General features: G+C 41.1%; 3 protein-coding genes across 5 annotated transcripts; 1 reads left to right on the top strand and 2 right to left on the bottom strand.

Annotated features, from left to right (window-relative positions):
• Nucleotides 1-45: 45 nt before the first annotated feature.
• Nucleotides 46-8,832, bottom strand: bicdl2 (BICD family like cargo adaptor 2). Of its 2 annotated transcripts, XM_086177467.1 has the most exons (10): nt 8,752-8,832; nt 7,728-8,127; nt 6,407-6,622; nt 6,032-6,148; nt 4,419-4,565; nt 4,125-4,271; nt 3,745-3,819; nt 2,789-2,871; nt 429-543; nt 46-348 (listed from the first exon to the last, which is right to left on the bottom strand). In XM_086177467.1, exons 2-10 carry the CDS (start codon nt 7,971-7,973, stop codon nt 178-180), a joined length of 1,317 nt encoding a protein of 438 aa, XP_086033593.1. In that variant the 5' UTR covers nt 7,974-8,127; nt 8,752-8,832; the 3' UTR covers nt 46-177. The 2 variants fall into 2 exon arrangements, with proteins under 2 accessions (XP_086033593.1, XP_086033594.1); XM_086177468.1 differs by lacking the exon at nt 4,125-4,271.
• Nucleotides 8,833-8,996: 164 nt separating this feature from the next.
• On the top strand, nt 8,997-10,624 carry mia (MIA SH3 domain containing). 2 transcript variants are annotated; one of them, XM_086176997.1, is made up of 4 exons: nt 8,997-9,418; nt 9,744-9,877; nt 9,986-10,100; nt 10,182-10,624. In XM_086176997.1, exons 1-4 carry the CDS (start codon nt 9,283-9,285, stop codon nt 10,241-10,243), a joined length of 447 nt encoding a protein of 148 aa, XP_086033123.1. In that variant the 5' UTR covers nt 8,997-9,282; the 3' UTR covers nt 10,244-10,624. The 2 variants fall into 2 exon arrangements, with proteins under 2 accessions (XP_086033123.1, XP_086033124.1); XM_086176998.1 differs by having other exon boundaries at nt 9,008-9,418; nt 9,986-10,096.
• A 279-nt stretch (nt 10,625-10,903) lies between these two features.
• On the bottom strand, nt 10,904-12,880 carry cryabb (crystallin, alpha B, b). The gene is made up of 3 exons (XM_086176967.1): nt 12,614-12,880; nt 12,078-12,200; nt 10,904-11,990 (listed from the first exon to the last, which is right to left on the bottom strand). Exons 1-3 carry the CDS (start codon nt 12,791-12,793, stop codon nt 11,799-11,801), a joined length of 495 nt encoding a protein of 164 aa, XP_086033093.1. The 5' UTR covers nt 12,794-12,880; the 3' UTR covers nt 10,904-11,798.
• Nucleotides 12,881-17,573: the final 4,693 nt, after the last annotated feature.

Below are 17,573 nucleotides of genomic sequence, written 5' to 3'. Positions count from 1 at the left end.
CTCGTTCATGCAGGTATGAGATACCGTGACTTAAAAACATCAGAATGAGGCTAAAACTTTAATATAAAGTTCTAAAACAAGCATTTTTCTATCGCACATTCATAAATACAGATATATTCAAACAGGATTTATGTGCGGTCACATTAGAAAAAGTTTCAGTCTATTTACATCTTGCTGTTATTTGTCTCTAAAAAACGAGAAGAAAGATTTTTTTTCCTCGCCCTTCATTTTTAAAGACTTGCTCCTCCTGAGCGCCGACGTTCTGGTGGTATCTTCTCCCTCTCCGCCTTTCTGCCGCTCCTCCTCCCTCTGCTGCACCTGCTGAACGATCACCAGCCGCATGTCCTCCTGCGAGAAGACGTGCGGAACACGAACGCGTCAGGCGCTTTTTAATCGCCGGGCGACATCTTCCGACGGTCTGGACTCACCTGCCACGCTTCCAGCTCCTGGGAGAGCACCACCTTGTGCTGGATGGTGTTGAGAAGCTGCTGTGTCAGTGAGTCCTTCTCTTGTCTCACCGTGGACAGCTCGCTCTCCAAGGAGCTGCAGGAAGAGGCCAGAATTAGCCGATCTTAAAACAAGTGCAGAGGAAATTCAGAGACAACTTGCAGACATCACTAGGATAAGATAAGATCAACTTTATTGATCCCCATAGGGCAGGGGTCTCAGACTCGCGGCCCTTGGATCGATATTTTGTGGCCCCCTACCGTGCATATTTTTCTCCCATGCTTCTTCTTCTCCTTTCGGCTTTTCCCGTCAGGGGTCGCCACAGCGAGTCAACTTTCTCCATCTAACCCTATTCTCTGTATCCTCCTCTCTCACACCAACTATCTTCATATCCTCTCTCACTACGTCCATAAATCTTCTCTTTGGTCTTCTTGGAGACCTCTTGCCTGGTAGCTCCAATTCCATCATCCGTCTACAAATATATTCTCTATCCCTTCTCTGTACATGACCCAACCATCTCAGTCTGGCTTCTCTGACCTTCTCTCCGAAACATCTAACATGTGCTGTTCCTCTGATAGACTCGTTCCTGATCCTCTCCATCCTGGTCACTCCCAAAGAGAACCTCAACATCTTCAGATAAGATAAGATAAGATAAGATAAGAACAACTTTATTAATCCCGAAGGAAATTGCCGTGCCAGAGTTACAGAAAATATAACAGTAATAAATAATAAAAAGAAAAAGGCAGAATTAGAAATAAGAATAAACTATAAAGTGTCTCAGTGAAACTATAAAGTGTCTTAGTAAACAAGTGATAAAACTATAAGTGTCTTAGTAACAAGTGAGGTAAGGAGTGCACAATAGTATGATAATAGGAAAAATTGTAGTGTAGCTCTTATGAAATGAAATATTGCACAGTTCTGAATATTGGACAGTGAAATGAAATATTGCACAGTTTTGTTTTTTTTTTTTTAGGTTAAAGATAGGTTTTTATGGTTGCCGGCGGCTGAATGGAGATCATCTCTGCAACCTCTAGTTCTGCCTGCTGTCTTTTGGTCATTGTAACAGTTCAGAAAAATGAAAAATGATCTTTGCATTGTATTCTTTGCTTCAAAATCTGAAAACAAAATAATTTTTGGATGAAAAAACATCTAGTGACATTGTTAAAATGATCTTTTCTTTTCTTATTTCTATAAAAAAAACACAAAAACGATTATAAAATAAAAACGGGCAAAATTAAAAAGATTGATTTAATAACCAGAATAGCCTCGTAAACATTATACCTCCTCCCATACATGCTACCAATTAATTTTCTAATAAATTCTAGTGGCAAATTTTCCCACTGTGACAAGATTTTCTCTTTTAACGCAACATATTTTTAGGGTGTAACTTCATCAATTCTTTTTTTAATATTCATTTTCAACATTAATTGGTCATGTATTTTTTAGGAGAACAGTTCATTACATAGGAAGATTTTTATAATTTACCTGTTTACACTAAAATAAAGGAAAAACTTGGACTTAATGTTACTTCTAGATAATGATTTTACCAGTCTGGCCTGCTTGACATCAGACCAAAATTAGTTTGACACCCCCGCCGTAGGGGAAATTCCTTTGTGACAGCAGCGTAACAATGTCAAAAAAAAAAAAAAAGGGAAATAAATATAAAAAGAAAGGCAGAACGTGGGCAATAGCAAGACAAAAAAAATTGCACGACTAAATAGACAGCAGATAAGTAGACAAGAGACAACAACAACATCAGCGATGACACTGGGCAACATCAAGGAAGAGCGAGGGTGAAAAATACACGACTAGAGCTAAACAACGATATAAATAGACTGACATAAATAAATAAATAGCAATGAATAAGATAAATAAAAATAGGCAGGACATGTGTGACAGGAGTGCTAAGATGCAGTTGCAAAAAAATAAGTGATGGTATGAAAGTGCAGTTGCATCAGCAGTTTTACAGTGCATTTTTGATTAAAGTAAATTAGTTTTGAAACCGCAACGTGACAAAAGTCCTGCAAGTTAAGACCATTTGAAATACGGATAATACATTTTTTATATTAGAAATGTATATTATCATTAAAGTATGCCTAGAAAATAAGAAAAAGCAGCAACTTAAAATGTTCAAACAAACAAACAAAACTTAACACCTGCAAAATGCTACCCTTATAATTTGAAAAGAATAAAAAAAAAAGTTGATTTTGAAGTTTGAAAATACGATTAAGGTTGTCCTGTGATGCTACATTTAGTGTCGTGCATTTTCTGATTTACACCGACTGGAATGAACGCTTGAAATGAAATGAAATCCATCAAACCAGCTAAGCTGCAGACTCACCTGTAGCTTTGCTTTCCTGGGCTGCTTCGAAAGGGCTTGACTTCTTCTCGCATGGAGTCCAACTCCTCCTGCTGAGATTTCAGCTGCAACATATGAATTAACACCAGACAGGATTTAATGATGCATTTTATCTCCTGACAGCACTCCACATTTTTACATTATATATTACATTTAAAATCTCCTTCCTGACAAAAATGTGTGCATCTGCTTGTCGCTGCAGTTGACTATTTAAATTTCATTGTGCATAACAATGACAATTTCATTATGCATTAATATATGAAGCGGTTTCCATAGTGATTTACCAAAATGTAAGTGTTTGGAAAGCCAATTCTGAGCCGTTTGCATAAACCGGGCTGGATTTTCTACTGCAGTAAAAACAGTTTAGGCGACATTCCAAGTTCATTATAAATTTAAATTTTATTAACCATAATAGACGCCACACACACATTTCTGTGTGTGTTATCCATGAAAATATGTCTCGAGGAATTTATCAAATCTAGATTGGACTTCCATTCTTTATCGTATTTCTAGGCCACAATTGTCTTTTATAGGTACTGCCGTCACAGGTAAAAGTGAAGCGGCTTCCACCTTTAGATCAAAAATGTGAAAAAAAAACCCCCATTCATGTCATCTGTAAACATAAAATGTGGAGATGCTTTAAAAGATACTTGATAAATGAAAGTTAATACATTAAAATATAATGATATTTAAATGGCAGGGTAACTGCTGAGCCCCTTTTATAAACAAATATTGTTATCGCACTGTAAATCTCCTAAAATAAAGGTTGTAGCAGTGAAACTTCATGGAACTATAGTTGCCGTATAGGATTCGCCCTGAAAAGGCACCATTGCTGTAGGTCCACAATAAATTTGAAGTAATCTGGTTGCTGGATGGGGAGGCTTGAATGTGCTGCATGTGCAACAGTGTTTGTGCAAAGTGTTTTTCGTGCAGCAGACCTTCTCTTTGAGGGTTTGGATCTCTTCATCTCTTGCTTGGAGGATTGTAGAGTGAGCCAGAAGAGCTTCTTTGGCCTTTAAGCAGAGGAAACACATGCAGGAGTTTATGGCAAATGTTATTTTTCGGCGCGGCTCGCACCGTACAGAACACACACGTCAACGTCCTCTCGGGAAATCCTTAATTCTCCTCGTCGTTTTGCTATGAGATGCCGCATATTAGCCGCTGTGACCTTCTTCTTCTGCTCAGTTTTAGATTCAACAGGAGATATTCATTTCAGGAACACTCTACCAAAAGCATCTTTATCAAGCATTGAGCATTTTTTCAGTATTAGGTAAGAATTAGTAAGCGTCTGCAAGAGTGTGTTTCTGTGTGTGTGTACCTGCGATTGCTGTATCTCACTAAGCAGGGACAAGGGCTGTGTGTGTGTACCGCCCAGGATGCTCTCCTCTCCCATGTTCAGAGCTTTTTGCTGCAGAGAGCGATTCAAGGTACGCAACTCAAACACCACTCCCTGCTCCTGCTCTATCTACACACACACAAGCACACACACGGACCATGAGCTGCATCCTCACAAGCTTCATGTTAGTGATTAGTCCGATACTGGATGTGCGGCGGCGAATCGCTCCCTCCGGTTGCCTGGAAAGCATCACGCGGTCGCCGATCTGATCCTCACCTCCGCTTCTTTGTCCCTCAGAGTTTCCTGCAGGTCAGACAGCCTCTCCCTCAGGCTCTCCTTCTCGGCCCGCAGCCTGTTGGTTTCCTCTTGTGAAGCCCTCAGCTGCGCATCCATGTTTGACAGCCGGTCCCTCAACACCCGGTTCTGCACGACATCGATCAGAGAGTCAATAACATAGTTTAAAAAGTTGAAAATCTTCTTGTCGTGGCAACTGGATTTGAAATTTCTTCACTTGATGTTTCACCCCTCATCCCAGAGGCTTGTTAAGTTCCTCATCTGAAATGAGGGGTGAAGTCACCATGACCTGGATGACCGAGAACCTCTAGACATTTAAAAAGTGGTAAATTCTTGTAGTGCACATCCCTGTCCAGGAAGAAACCTGAATAAAGATTACCGTAATAAAAAAGTGAATCAGTGACTAAGTTCAAATGCAGGACTGCTTTTGTCACGTGCTGGTTTAAAGTTGTTCTTTCTCTGGATCAGTGACGTTCAGTCAGGGGAGGCAGGAGAGGCCGTGCCTCACTAACCAATCTTGGAAAGAAAAAAGTGTCAAATGAAAAAAAGCTTATATTTATCAGTGATTTGCACTAAAAAGGTATTTTTCATTTAACACCACCAGTTTTAGATAGTTTTTTTATTCAAAATCGCTTGATTTTCACATTTACTGTTCAAATATTGAGAAGAGATGTGCGGTGAGGCCACGGCCTGTTATGCCTCAATATAGATTCCACAATGACAGCTGACTGCTGTATTGCTGTCTCTATTAAAATGTTTAAACACTTTTGCTATATGAACTACATTTCCAGTTTGTCAACAACTGTGTGTGTGTTACTAGTTTCTTGTGCTGAGCGATCAGAAAACGGTTGCGAAGATCCACTAAGTGAGGCATGCAGTTCTCCTGCCTCATGGTAGGGGGCGCTCTTGCTCATTAACCGCAGCCAATCAAATAGTAAATCAGCTACTCTGTAGATTCGTATGTTTGTAAATCTGTTTGCCATGAAGTCAGTGCCTCACCAGCCACAAACCTCACCGCACGACACTGGTTAATACCTGGATCTATATCTATCTATCTATCTTTTGGAATGGACGTCCATTAAAACCCAAATTAGATGGTATTTAGTGAAGTGAAATAGTCTTATTTCACTATCATACTGTCCCATCCTGGAAGGGAGATTACCAAGGGGATAATTTATATATTTAGTTTTTACTTGATAAAATCTAAAATTACCAAATATTAATTCTAAATATTACCAATTAAAGCTGTGATAAACCTGTATATAAATACAACTTCCCTTGCATAATTGATTATAAATACAGATAATGCAATTATCTCTTTAAAAAAAGGGACGTATGTCACTATTTGCTTTTGCTATATGAGCTACATTTCCAATGTGAAGTGTTTTTTGGTCAAAAACTGTATGTGTGTTAGTTGTGTCTTTAGCTAAGTGATCATAAAACGGCTGCCAAGAGCCACCAAGTGAGGCATGCAGTTCTCCTGCCTCAAGGTAGGGGGCGCTCGTGATCCCAGGGATTCTTCTTGCGACTCCTCAGCTAATTCGGTGAATAAGCCACTCTGTAGGGATCAGTCAAGGGTGAGTGTGTATTTGTACCTCAGCTTGTATGTTCTCCAACTGCGTGAAGCTGATGTTTCGGCTAAAAGTCGACTCTTCCATCTCCTCCCTGAGGGACCGCAGCTCGGTCCTCAAGGAGTGCTCCAGTGTCACGGCCTGGATGGGCGGCAAATGGAAACATTGACAAAAGCTATTGTACGACGAGGTGACGAAAGCAGCGCTTTCCAGAACCTGCTATTCCACATTGCTCATGTCTGTGTGACTCCGCTGTGAACCCACGAACACGCAGAGAAGTTCTCACCCCCAAAAAGTCTCGTCAAATACCATTACGTCAACGGAATGCTGATTTTTTTTTTTACGGTGATGTATGCAAAATGCACAAAGCGGTTTGTTCAGTGCATGGTGTTTACTCACCTCTGCGAGCTGCTCCACTAACTGTTGGTTATGGTTAGCCAGCTGCGTCAGCTGTTCGCTCTCATCCCGTCTCCGGTCTCGACCTTGGATGTGATGTTGCTCCAGCTCAGCCTTCAAGACGGCCATATCTCCGTTCAGCTCGGCCTCCCGCTGCCCCGAGGCCAGCTCGCTCATTTCCAACTTCCTCTGGAGAACATGTTTCTCCTGCTGCAAAGACTGATACATGACATCCACCATAAGATTCGGAAAATATAGAATTGCGTCTTCAATTTTTCTTATTTTTCCCCTTTTCCCAAATAATGATCGTGGTTCTCAACTTTTCCAGGCTTAGTCATGTCTCTTAGGATCAATTGTGTAACGGTGAAAACACGCATTTTTTAAATAATTTTCATATAATTACTATGATCAAATTAAAGAAGCCAATCTGATGAATTCCAATTAATATCAATATATGTCTGATCTTTTGGGGGGGGGGGATGTAGCAAATCCACGTTTAGATCCTCAAAAAGCCAACTACTTCTTCTACCTTTTTCTACCAGAGGAGATAAATATACTGCTCGAAAAAATAAAGGGAACACTTGAACAACACAATGTAACTCCAAGTCAATCACACTTCTGTGAAATCATAGTGTCCACTCAGGAAGCAACACACATTCATTTTGACTTGTTTTAAGGACATTACATCAAAGTTGGATCAGCCTGGAGTTTGTTTTTACACTTTAATTTTGAGTGTGATTCCTAATCCAGACCTCCATGGGTTGATACAATTGATTTCCATTGATCATTTTTGTGTGATTTTGTTGTCAGCACATTCAACTGTGTAAAGAGCAAAGTATTTCATAAGAATATTTCATTCATTTAGATCTAGGATGTGTTTTTTAAGTGCTCCCTTTATTTTTTTGAGCAGTGTATGTAAATTAGTTTGAGTTTTCAATTTTTTTTGGACAAAGTATGTGTCAGAACTCTGTTATTATCATTGTTTGACACAAGTATGTTTCGAGTTTCATAGCATGCAACTGTTGCTCCAGGTGTGGAGTTTCACATATGTGTGTGTGTCAATTACGCACGCACACATTTGCATGTTGAATATCGGAGAAAAAATGCGCTTCATTTCATGGTTAGAAAATCCCATTTAAATTCATGGAATAATTTTTCCCACAAGTGAGTGAAGCACACTTCTAGTTTCATCAAATGATGTGCAAACAGGACGGCGGTGACAATTTTGCACATCCAATTTTTTTAATAGACGGGCAAAACGCCTGTGAGACGAAATCTGGGATTAATAATTCCATTTTATGCGGATAAACCTTCACATCCTCACCTCCACCTGCCTCTCCCTCTGCTCCAGAGACGCCGCCAGCTCCTCATTCTTCTCCAGCAAGGCCTGGCCGAGCTCGGCGGCGAGAATCAGGTCTGTCTCTATCACGCCGCCGCTATCGATGCTGCCGTGAGGGGACGTGCAGGAGGGCAGACCGAAGGAGAGCGAGATGGCGGAGGCTGAAGGGAGAGGAAAGAAGGAGTCCTCCAGACTCGGGGAGGGAAGACTATTTTTCCTTGCGGTGAACATCGCTGCAGGCTTTTTGGAGTCCGTCAGAGAACATGTCACGGGTCAGGGACGCAGGGGGACGATCTCAGTCTCAGGAACGACGCATCTCCGAGGGGTTTCTCGAGTCAAAGTGATCTGAATCGTCCCGCTATTGCTCAATTCTTCTTTGCAAAACCTGCAGAAGAGAAAAACACGGCCTCACAAAAAATCCTCGAAGTGACAAACTGTGACATTTGGGGCATCCATGAGGCATTGTGCAAGTATCAGTAGTTGTTTTCTTGAAACATAACCCCATATGGCCTAAAAGAGGATCTTTTGTCCGACGGGCGCTTTTGTTAAGTGACCGAAATACCATCTTTGTTTTCCTCGCTTCTTGAATTCCAGGCACATTGCCCTCGCCTGTTTATTGCCTTCAATCCAATATAAAAAGTTAATTATTCTTACCGAGGTTGGAGGTAATCATTACATCACAATAGTCTACGTCAACCAATTTTTAATGCTCCAACATTGAAAAACATATGATACACATTTTTAAGGCTTGGCCAGACATGGCTGCCGTTTATTGTTGTTTCCAGTCGCAGCAGGAAATAATAGTTGCTATTTAAAACTCCTGTCACCCGTATCTGGCGTCACCGTCTGCGGTTTCGGCTATCTCACACTGCAATCTTGCAGTGATTTAGAAATAAAAAACAATGTGATATCGCAGTGAAGGTTTTGTACCTCCAATAAAGGACAATGTCTGTCTAAAAGATTTTTTTTTTTTTACTTTTTAGAAAGAAACACACGAATCCTGTCTTACCTGACTCGGCTGGCAGGTATGGTCTTCCTGTTTGGTGAGTGAGTGTTTGAACAGGAGAGGCTCGTCAGGTTTCCTTGGCAGTGGAAACACGCAGTGTGTACATACATGGGGGTGGAAGCTCCACCTCTCTGGTTAAGAATGTGTGAAGCAGGAGCAGGGAAGAAGTCGACATGTGTGTGTGTGTGTGTGTGTGTACTGGGGAGACAGCCACTGCTCTGACATCTAGTGGCTGATCAAAGTAGGAGAAGAACAAGGATTTGCACGCTGTGATGCAGAGCTCTGCAGAGCAATCGGGGCGACAGAGGTTGCAGGACGGAATAAGGAGAAGGTGGGAGCACAAGCAGGGGTCTGTCTAACCTGGACCCCGGCCTCGTCCCCTCCTCCACCATCCTGTTTACCTTCTCAAGGGGTTTGAAAGGAGGGCTGTCTTGCGTTCCCGTATAAGCGAGGGGGTTGGGACAGAAGGGCCGGCAGAAAACAGAGCCAGGGCAAAGGAAAAAAGGCCTGCAGGACTTTCAGCGGGAGTCCAACATGGCCTCGGGATCGCGCACGTCGTGCAAACTCTTGCTCGCCCTTTCATTGTGGTTGCTCCTGCCGGCCTCCGATGCTGAGAGACAGATGCCGAAACTCGCCGACAAGAAGCTGTGCGCGGACGCCGAATGCAGTCGTAAGTAACGCGTAAATTCACACGTCGTTTTTTTTTTTTTTATTATTATTTCCACATCTTCATAATTGTGTGGATCTACATAAAAAGTTTTTCCCATGCAGGAATCATTTGCAAGCAAGAACGGCAACACTTCAACAAACATATCTAGCAAATTTTAATAGATCATTAGAACGAGATATCCGGCAGATTTTATTCATTTATTTCTTTGATTTATTTGTGTATTTATCTATTTCACTAAGCTACTCCGGGGTGCCACACAAAAGCGCTGAGTCGCCTAATCTTCTTTTCAATCCCACATGACTCGCCCTCTGTCGCTCCCGCACAGATCCCATCCTGATAGCTCGTGCAGTTCAGGACTACTATCCTGGAGACTGCAGGTTCATCCCCATCAGACAGGGTCAGCTCGTCTACGTCTACGCAATGCTGATGGGCAGAGGGAACCTCTTCTGGGCCGGGAGTGTGAGTGAACACGGGGGTTTCTGCAAATCAAAACAAACGCCTATCTTATGTCTAATATCGTATTCGTCACACTTCTCTGAGTAGTGCGTGCGTGAAATCCATTTTTAGGTACAGGACTCGTATTACGGACAGCAGGAGGCCAAAGTCGGTCACTTTCCCAGCAGCGTCGTGGAGGAGACGCACCCGCTGATGCCAGCTACAACTGAAGTGAAGACAACCGTAGGTGACACACACACACACACACACACACACAGATGCGCACGCATTGAGTTTATCCTCACTGTATGTGTCTTCTGATTTGTAGAAATGGGACTTCTACTGTTACTGACTTGGCCATCATCCATCACGCTGACAACCCTCTGGTGAAAATCCACGCAGTTCACTTCTGCACACACACCTTATAGATATCTTGCTTACAGTGTGCTCTTTGGAGGGATTTGGGCCACCGGCTCTGCAGAATATGACATCTATATAATCATATCTAGAGCACTGAAATTGTCACCTACTGTGCAGGAGAAAGCATGTATATATATATGATATGTAATATCAGCAGGGACGATTCTTGCTTGTTGCTCCTTTTTAGATTTCTGTCTGTCGTTTTGATTGATTGAAGTCTTTCAATCATTGTTTGTATCTTGTTTCTAGGTTTTAACTACCGTTTTTCTTTACTTTCTAATTGTATCTTTGGAAGTGAAGGCCGAATGTAATGCAAATTTAATGCTTTATGAATAAAGGGATTAGATCGATGTTTTTGGAAATGCCTCTTGTTGTTTTGCGTTGTGTATTGTTAAAGATGCAACATCAGTCCAAACCACAAATGCACAAATTTGCAGCATCTGACTAATATTGATCACTAAAAAAAAGATTTTCTTATTAGTTGTCAACCTTTTCCGAATCTGTCTTCAATGATTTTGACATGTCAAAAAAAAAAAAGTGGGTAACTTCATTAATTGTTCTTGCTGAAATGTTTCTGAGGACAGACAGACTTCAATTTTTTTAAAGAAATATATTAAAAACACACGTGTAATTTCATGATTCAACATTTATTCTATTTGTGGGTTCGGTGTTAATAAGACAATATAGCGCTCTGTAAGTCTCGCATTAAGGAACACGTGTACTCACTCTGATAAAACATGGCTCTCTCTCTCTCATTCTGCCTCACTTTCACACACACACACACACACTCACACACACACACGCATCCATGCATACACAGATTCATAGCAGCTCTGTGACCCTGCCCCCTTGCAGAGGAGGGCTCCATGATAAAAGGCTTCCACCTGTGAATTTTTAGTTCCTCTAATATCCAGTAATCTTTTCCTGCTGCCTCGCCGTCTTTCTTCCACGCAAAGGGGCGCAAACGTGGTCCCGTGGTCCTTTGGCGGCTCTTTAATCGCCACCCACCGACTGTAAAAGTCATACGGGGAATCCCCCTCCCTCCCACCCTTAACACGAATAGGAATCAACACCTTGTTCCAAAGAATACGGCTGAGGTGGAACCGAACCCGCCCACAGCCATGTAAATAACTGAAATTAAAATGATAAATATACTGTATGCATTAATAAATAATATCCCAAGCCGCAATGGCATGCACAGTTAGTTTTTTTAAGCATTTCCCTCCCCTCCCTCTCTCTCTCTCTCTCTCCATTTTTCTGTTTGTAAACTGATTTGAGCCCCTTTTAAACCACCTCTTGTATGGACTCAAGATATTAGTATTTAGATTTTGTTGTTTCGCAGGCATAGCAGAATCATACTGAGTTTGGAGTTAGATGCTGGTTTATTAGAACACACTTGCAGAAGTCTAGACATGATGACCCCACCTACATTTATCATGAACTGTTAACAAAACTTGAACAGGTTAAATATAAAAACAGGCTTTGGGTTAGTAGCGAAACCAAATCTGTGGCGTCCATCTCCCCTCTACATTTTCTGTTTTGCCGTTCCATCTTCACAGGTTATCGGGATGTTGCGCTCCGGGCCGGGAGATGACCGTGGTGCGGTGATCGTCAGCACGCCGTCGAAGGACAGACTGGAGGTGACATCAGCGCATGACACGCCAGTGGGAAGCTTGTACTTCCTCAGGAACTCCCTGGAGACAAATCCGTGGTCGTCCTGAAGATAGAATCGTTCGGAACATCGGTAAAGCTGGATTCTGTTCGTGGACGGACTTCTATCTGGTGGTCTGAGAGTCTGTCTTACCTGTCTGTCTTCATGTTTGGCGTGTATTGTGATAAACTCGTCACTGACATTGACTGACAACTCATCGGGTGAGAAATGCTTCACATCCAGATAGATCACATAGCGATCCTTCTCCACACGCATCTAGGTAGAGAGACGGCGACAGCGTTAGCACGGTGCAGTAAACAAACTCAGATGCAGCTCCGCTCCGGCCTGGAATCGGCCACGACAAAAGGCGGCATGTCTTTTTACAGGGTGCAGTATATTCGTCATCGTTATTAGGGTAAAACTCAAGAGAAATAACATTAGTGGTACTGGTAAGCAAGTTGTTGTTTTTTAAAAAAATCTCAGACATACTAACTTACTTTGACAGCTAATTTTTTGCTGTATTTTTTTTTCAGATCAAAATCCTCAAGCACTCCCCAATACAAAACTACACAAATATATTTAATTTCTCAGTTTGAAGATGCTATGAGTTTTACTGGAGGGGAACTTCAAACACTTATCCAACTATTTTTTTTTGTTGTTTTTTAGGGAAGAGGAGCGCTCGGTCGTACCTCACTGTGTCCATTGTCGGGCCAGTTGATCCAGCGCATGAATGAGGAGCGGACCCAGGGGAAGGACCATGGGAAGGGCCAGACCAGTGGCCAATCCGCAAGAGGCTCTACCATGGACAAGTCAGGGAAGCGAGGAGGGAAGGCACGGCGGTACCAGGGATACTGGATGGGGATATCCATGACGAGGCTCCGGAAGAGATGAAAAAGTATTGGTTATCCGAGAGGGGTGACACTTGGTCTGAGATGGGTGCTGCTGTGTTCCCCTACGGCCAATTTATAGACCTTTCCCCTCCCACCCTAAAGCGTTTGCATTCCCTACCTCTCCCCACCCCTCCAAAACACCCCATGCACACTGGCAGAGTAACCCTGCCAAGAGGCTGATCTTTCTGGAACAATGATGTCAACTGTTTATCCCTCCATTGCCCTCATTGTTTTATCTGTCTGACAGCGACTGTCTGTCTGTCTGTCTGTCTCTCGCTCTTTCCGCCGCTCGGTATCTCTGTCTCTCGCCTCTCCCGCTCATGAGATGACACTGGCCAGGAATACTGCTGATGCTGCCTTTGCTCATTCCCCAGGAAATGCCCCCGTCTGTATCGGTGTGTGATTTTGTTTGAGTTTGTTTGACGAACAGCTGCCAGAGCATTAGCCTGCTCTGCTTTGAGTGCCAGGAGCTTTAGGACTGTGTGCGGAGTGATTGAATGGGAAATGATGAGTTTGTCTGGGGCAGCATTAGGTGACACTTTAAACTTGTATCGATTTGCTGTGAGCTCAGATGGCAAATATGAAGTCCTGCCTTCAGGGCCGGGCAACTTATCAATATCTCTATCACCCATCTGTGATATGCCATCAATGGTATATACAATTTGGAAAGAACGCTAAAGTAAAATGATCATTGACACCAAGACCCCTTCGTTATTCAGTAAGTTCTATCAATGGTTTTGGAAATAATGGCTCTCGCTGGTAATTATCAAACATTTACCCTAAAATTTATCAGGAATAACAAGAAAACATTCATGAAATTACCTTTCAAACTAAAAGGAGACTAACCCAGAAAAACCCTTAAAAGTTACCGTGCAAATTGTCTGAAAATAGAAGAGACAATATGCAGACAATTATGGCAAAAACTCAATTTTATCAGATCTGTTTTTATATTTTTAAATATGTAATTACTGAAATTATTGGTTGCATTATTGTGGGTGATTGTTTGTCTATGACAATTGTGGAAACGAATTATGCCTTGGCATATTTGGGAAAATGAGGTGCATCTGAAAAAAAAACCCAATAATTTGTGAATAACAAATGATCTAAATAAAGAAAAACAAAATAAACTTGATAAAAAATTAAAAGATTTAATTGAACAACAGTCATTATAATAATCATAATTAATTATCTTTCTCAAGTGTCACAGTAAAACATGTTACAGACAGATGTATTGATTAAAAAAAACATTATTTGAAAAGACAAATGAAATCTAAATCATTATTCATTTTAAATTCAAAATTAATGCAGGTTTTCTCAGCATGTCAGCAAAATAAATGTGTGCTATCCATTTAATTTAAAAATCCTGGAATGTGTGCAATAAATGCCTGATACCGCTTTAAACCAGTTTTATTTGATTGAGTTTTCCTTATTATCGCTATATTTATTTGAACACAGTGTTTATTTCCCCTATGTGACGTCACAGCTTCACCCTCACGGCCCGTGCCCTCGGAGTCGTTGCCATAGCGACGCGCCCGGACGCCTCAAACTGCTCGTTGTTCACAACATACTAGCTTAGACAGGGTTTACGAGTTTACCTTGGCGATAAACGGGTCAGAAATGGACTTGCCAGCGTCCTATTACGGGAAACTCGACAAAAGAAACCCGGTTATCTTGAATTTTGAAGCGGAAATTACCTCGTTTATGACGCTGATGAGGCGGGTGGCCTCGGCGGCCGCTCGGGACAACGTCTCTTATGCTAAAGGGTAAGATGCTGTCACAGCTGGCTAAAGTTTACCTGACGCGGCTAACTAGCTAGCACATTTCTCACAAGCTAATGTACATTTAATTTACTGATAAAAAATAGACTGTGCTATTATTTAACCTCGTAATCCCTAGGAAGAAGTTCTACATGAGACCCACGTCGTTGGTCTTTATTCGAACCAATTTTTTATCTGACATGACACTCAAACAGATGTAAACAATAGATACAGGTATCATGTGTACCACCAAATGTTTCGAGTCTCTATTTTTTAACGAAAGTAAACATAATGTTCAAGGTCCTTGAAGTTTCACTACTTTACTCCACTTTTGTTAACCAAACTCTGGTTTATCCATGCACTTGTAATCATTCATTCTGTATACTGCTTATCCTGAGCTCAGGGGTCACAGGGCTCGACCAGGTGCCAGTAGATCACAGGGCCACATATATAGACATACAAACATTAACGGGCAAGTTATCATGCACCAAATTTTAATTTTATATTATATATGTTATATTATGTTTCTATAAATTATCCCATTTATATTAGATTCAAAAAGGATTTTTTCAAATTGTGAATTATATTTGAAAAATGTCTTTATCTGTGGCATAGATGAACAACATTCCAGAAAAGTTGGTACTACTGCGATACCGTCACAGTTTACTGTGACAGTGTCATCACCTTTGTAACACCGGGATGTTTTATTTTGAAGGATTAAAACTCTGACAGAGATATGGAGAAACTTCAAGCATCGACTCCCTCCAAAGTTGTACCAGGAGCGCATGTTGCAGGTCGCGGATTTCCTCCTTGGAATAAAGGTTGTGTCAGAAATACAGCCCTAAAGATTTTACTCATTTTAAGTTTTGCCAGGCAACATGATCAGATTTTGAAACAACAGTTGAGTGCATTATTTCAATAATGTGAAAATTACTAGTGCCTTTAAGATTAAAAAGCAGTTGTGTGTTTATGTAGGTTAAGGTTCATCATGGCCAGAACCACCAGACATTTGAACAGCTCCCAAAGACACTGCCCCCCCCTTCCTTTTCTGTATATATATATATATATATATTATATATATATTTTTTTGTATATTTGTATTGTGTATTGTATATCTTCTTATTATAAATTATTTCTGGATTCTTTAAAATTTCCTACTATAAGGAGCTTGATTTACCAAATCAAATTCCTATGTACATTGTGCATTTGGCAATTAAAGCATTTTCGGTTTCTGACACTATTCAGTGTATAGTGCTATGCTTTTGATAGATAGACTGATAAGATAACTGGCTGCTGGAAAAAAAACAGGGTAGAGTCTCATGATACATTTTCACTTGTTCAGCCCTGATGGTTGGTGAAAGTAAGACACAATCAAAATCATGTATTAAGCTTCCATTCCCACCTGTGTTGTGCAGATGTACCAGCTTGCTCTTTGGCAGGGCTACATGGTCCACTTGCGCCAGTTCACCTCAGTGGATATAACTGATATCACAGATGTGGACCACTTCTTACTCTCATTCTTCCCACAAGGTTTTGATCAGGACCCTGAAGTCTTGAGCATGAAGGTACGATGTGCTGTGTGAGCGTGACAATGTTTGATATATGTATCATCTCACTTTCGATGTGTAATAATGCACATGTGGTTACGTTAGACATGATATGTTGAATGATTTGTGTTATGTGTACATAGGTTCGGGCAATGCTGGGTTGTGCGCAGTGCATTTTTGAGCAGGAGAAAGGGCACAGAGTTCTCAGCCAGAAGGGGCTTTCTAGGCTGCTGCATGTGCTGAACTTCATCCGAATCATGATGCAGGCTTTTCAACAACACGAGTACCTCTGCTGGCAGTTATATAATGGTATAATCTAAATTTGTAATGAAAAAAATTCATCAATAGTTGATCTCTAATTTACAAAAAAGTCAGACAGAGCATTTTCACCTAATGTAGTATTACACAGAAAAGTTGCAAGTTGATAAATCTGACCCCCCCATAGCACCCATCTGTTAGAAAGGTCAACAAATAATGCTAAGCAGTTGTGGTGAAGGAAGTTTTTACTGTAAATGATACCATGTTTTATTTGTGGGCAAAGAACTGTTTTTACATCAAATACGTCTTTTTTTTTCTTAAAATGTTTTTTACAGGTACAATACACATCTACAGCATCTGTCGCTACCTGATGAGCATGAACTTCAGTGCTCAGGTACTCAATTTACAACTTTGACCATTGTATTTGTTTATGAAAATGAACACATTCTATAAATAATATATCATGATGAGGATCGCCGTTTTCACTACTTTACTGAAAAGTAACCATTGACTCTAGAAAAATGCAGTGGCGTATAGTCTATGTACCATAAAATGGAACCAAACATTTTCGGGACAAATATCTCAAATTTGCACTCACTTAGAGAACTTGAGTAACAGTCTCATATTAGACCTAAAAGATGGAGCCAGGGATACATTTAAAGGTCTCATAACTGAGGGACTTAGACAGAATATCTTTTAAAATTTAATCTCTAATCATTTTTATCCATATCTGAGGTGAAGTGTAAAATCAAGCAGGTTGAGGATTTGTATTTAACATGGGTTATGAATTAGACTAAAATGCATGATGTTGCACAGTTTCACCAATGTAGATGTCTTTATGATCACTGACTACTATCCTTCCAGGCACTAGAATACCTTCTGTGGGCGAGCATCAGTCTGGAGCTTTCCATCCCTCTGATGACCGCTAAGTATCTGCCGTGGATTGTCACCATCTACTGTGCTGTTTGCCACTGTTTCTATGACAACCAGGCTCCAGTGCAAGCAGAAGTAATAATGTCATTTATTCAAAGACAATCGAAAACCTGACCGCATAAAGAACAGACAAAAAAATGTGAGATAGAAAAATCAAACACGTGTCTGAAAATACTGGCCCCTTATATTTGGCTGTGTTTCCAACGCTTTTAGGAATACGCCAGACGAGCCCTTGGAAAAATCAATGACCTTGCAGAGCTGGAG

This window comes from Fistularia commersonii, chromosome 29, assembly GCF_037954325.1.
Source record: "Fistularia commersonii isolate RoL2024-O1a breed Wild chromosome 29, RoL_Fcom_v1.0, whole genome shotgun sequence".
NCBI lineage: Eukaryota > Metazoa > Chordata > Actinopteri > Syngnathiformes > Fistulariidae > Fistularia > Fistularia commersonii.
This window is presented reverse-complemented; position numbering and strand designations above follow the sequence as displayed.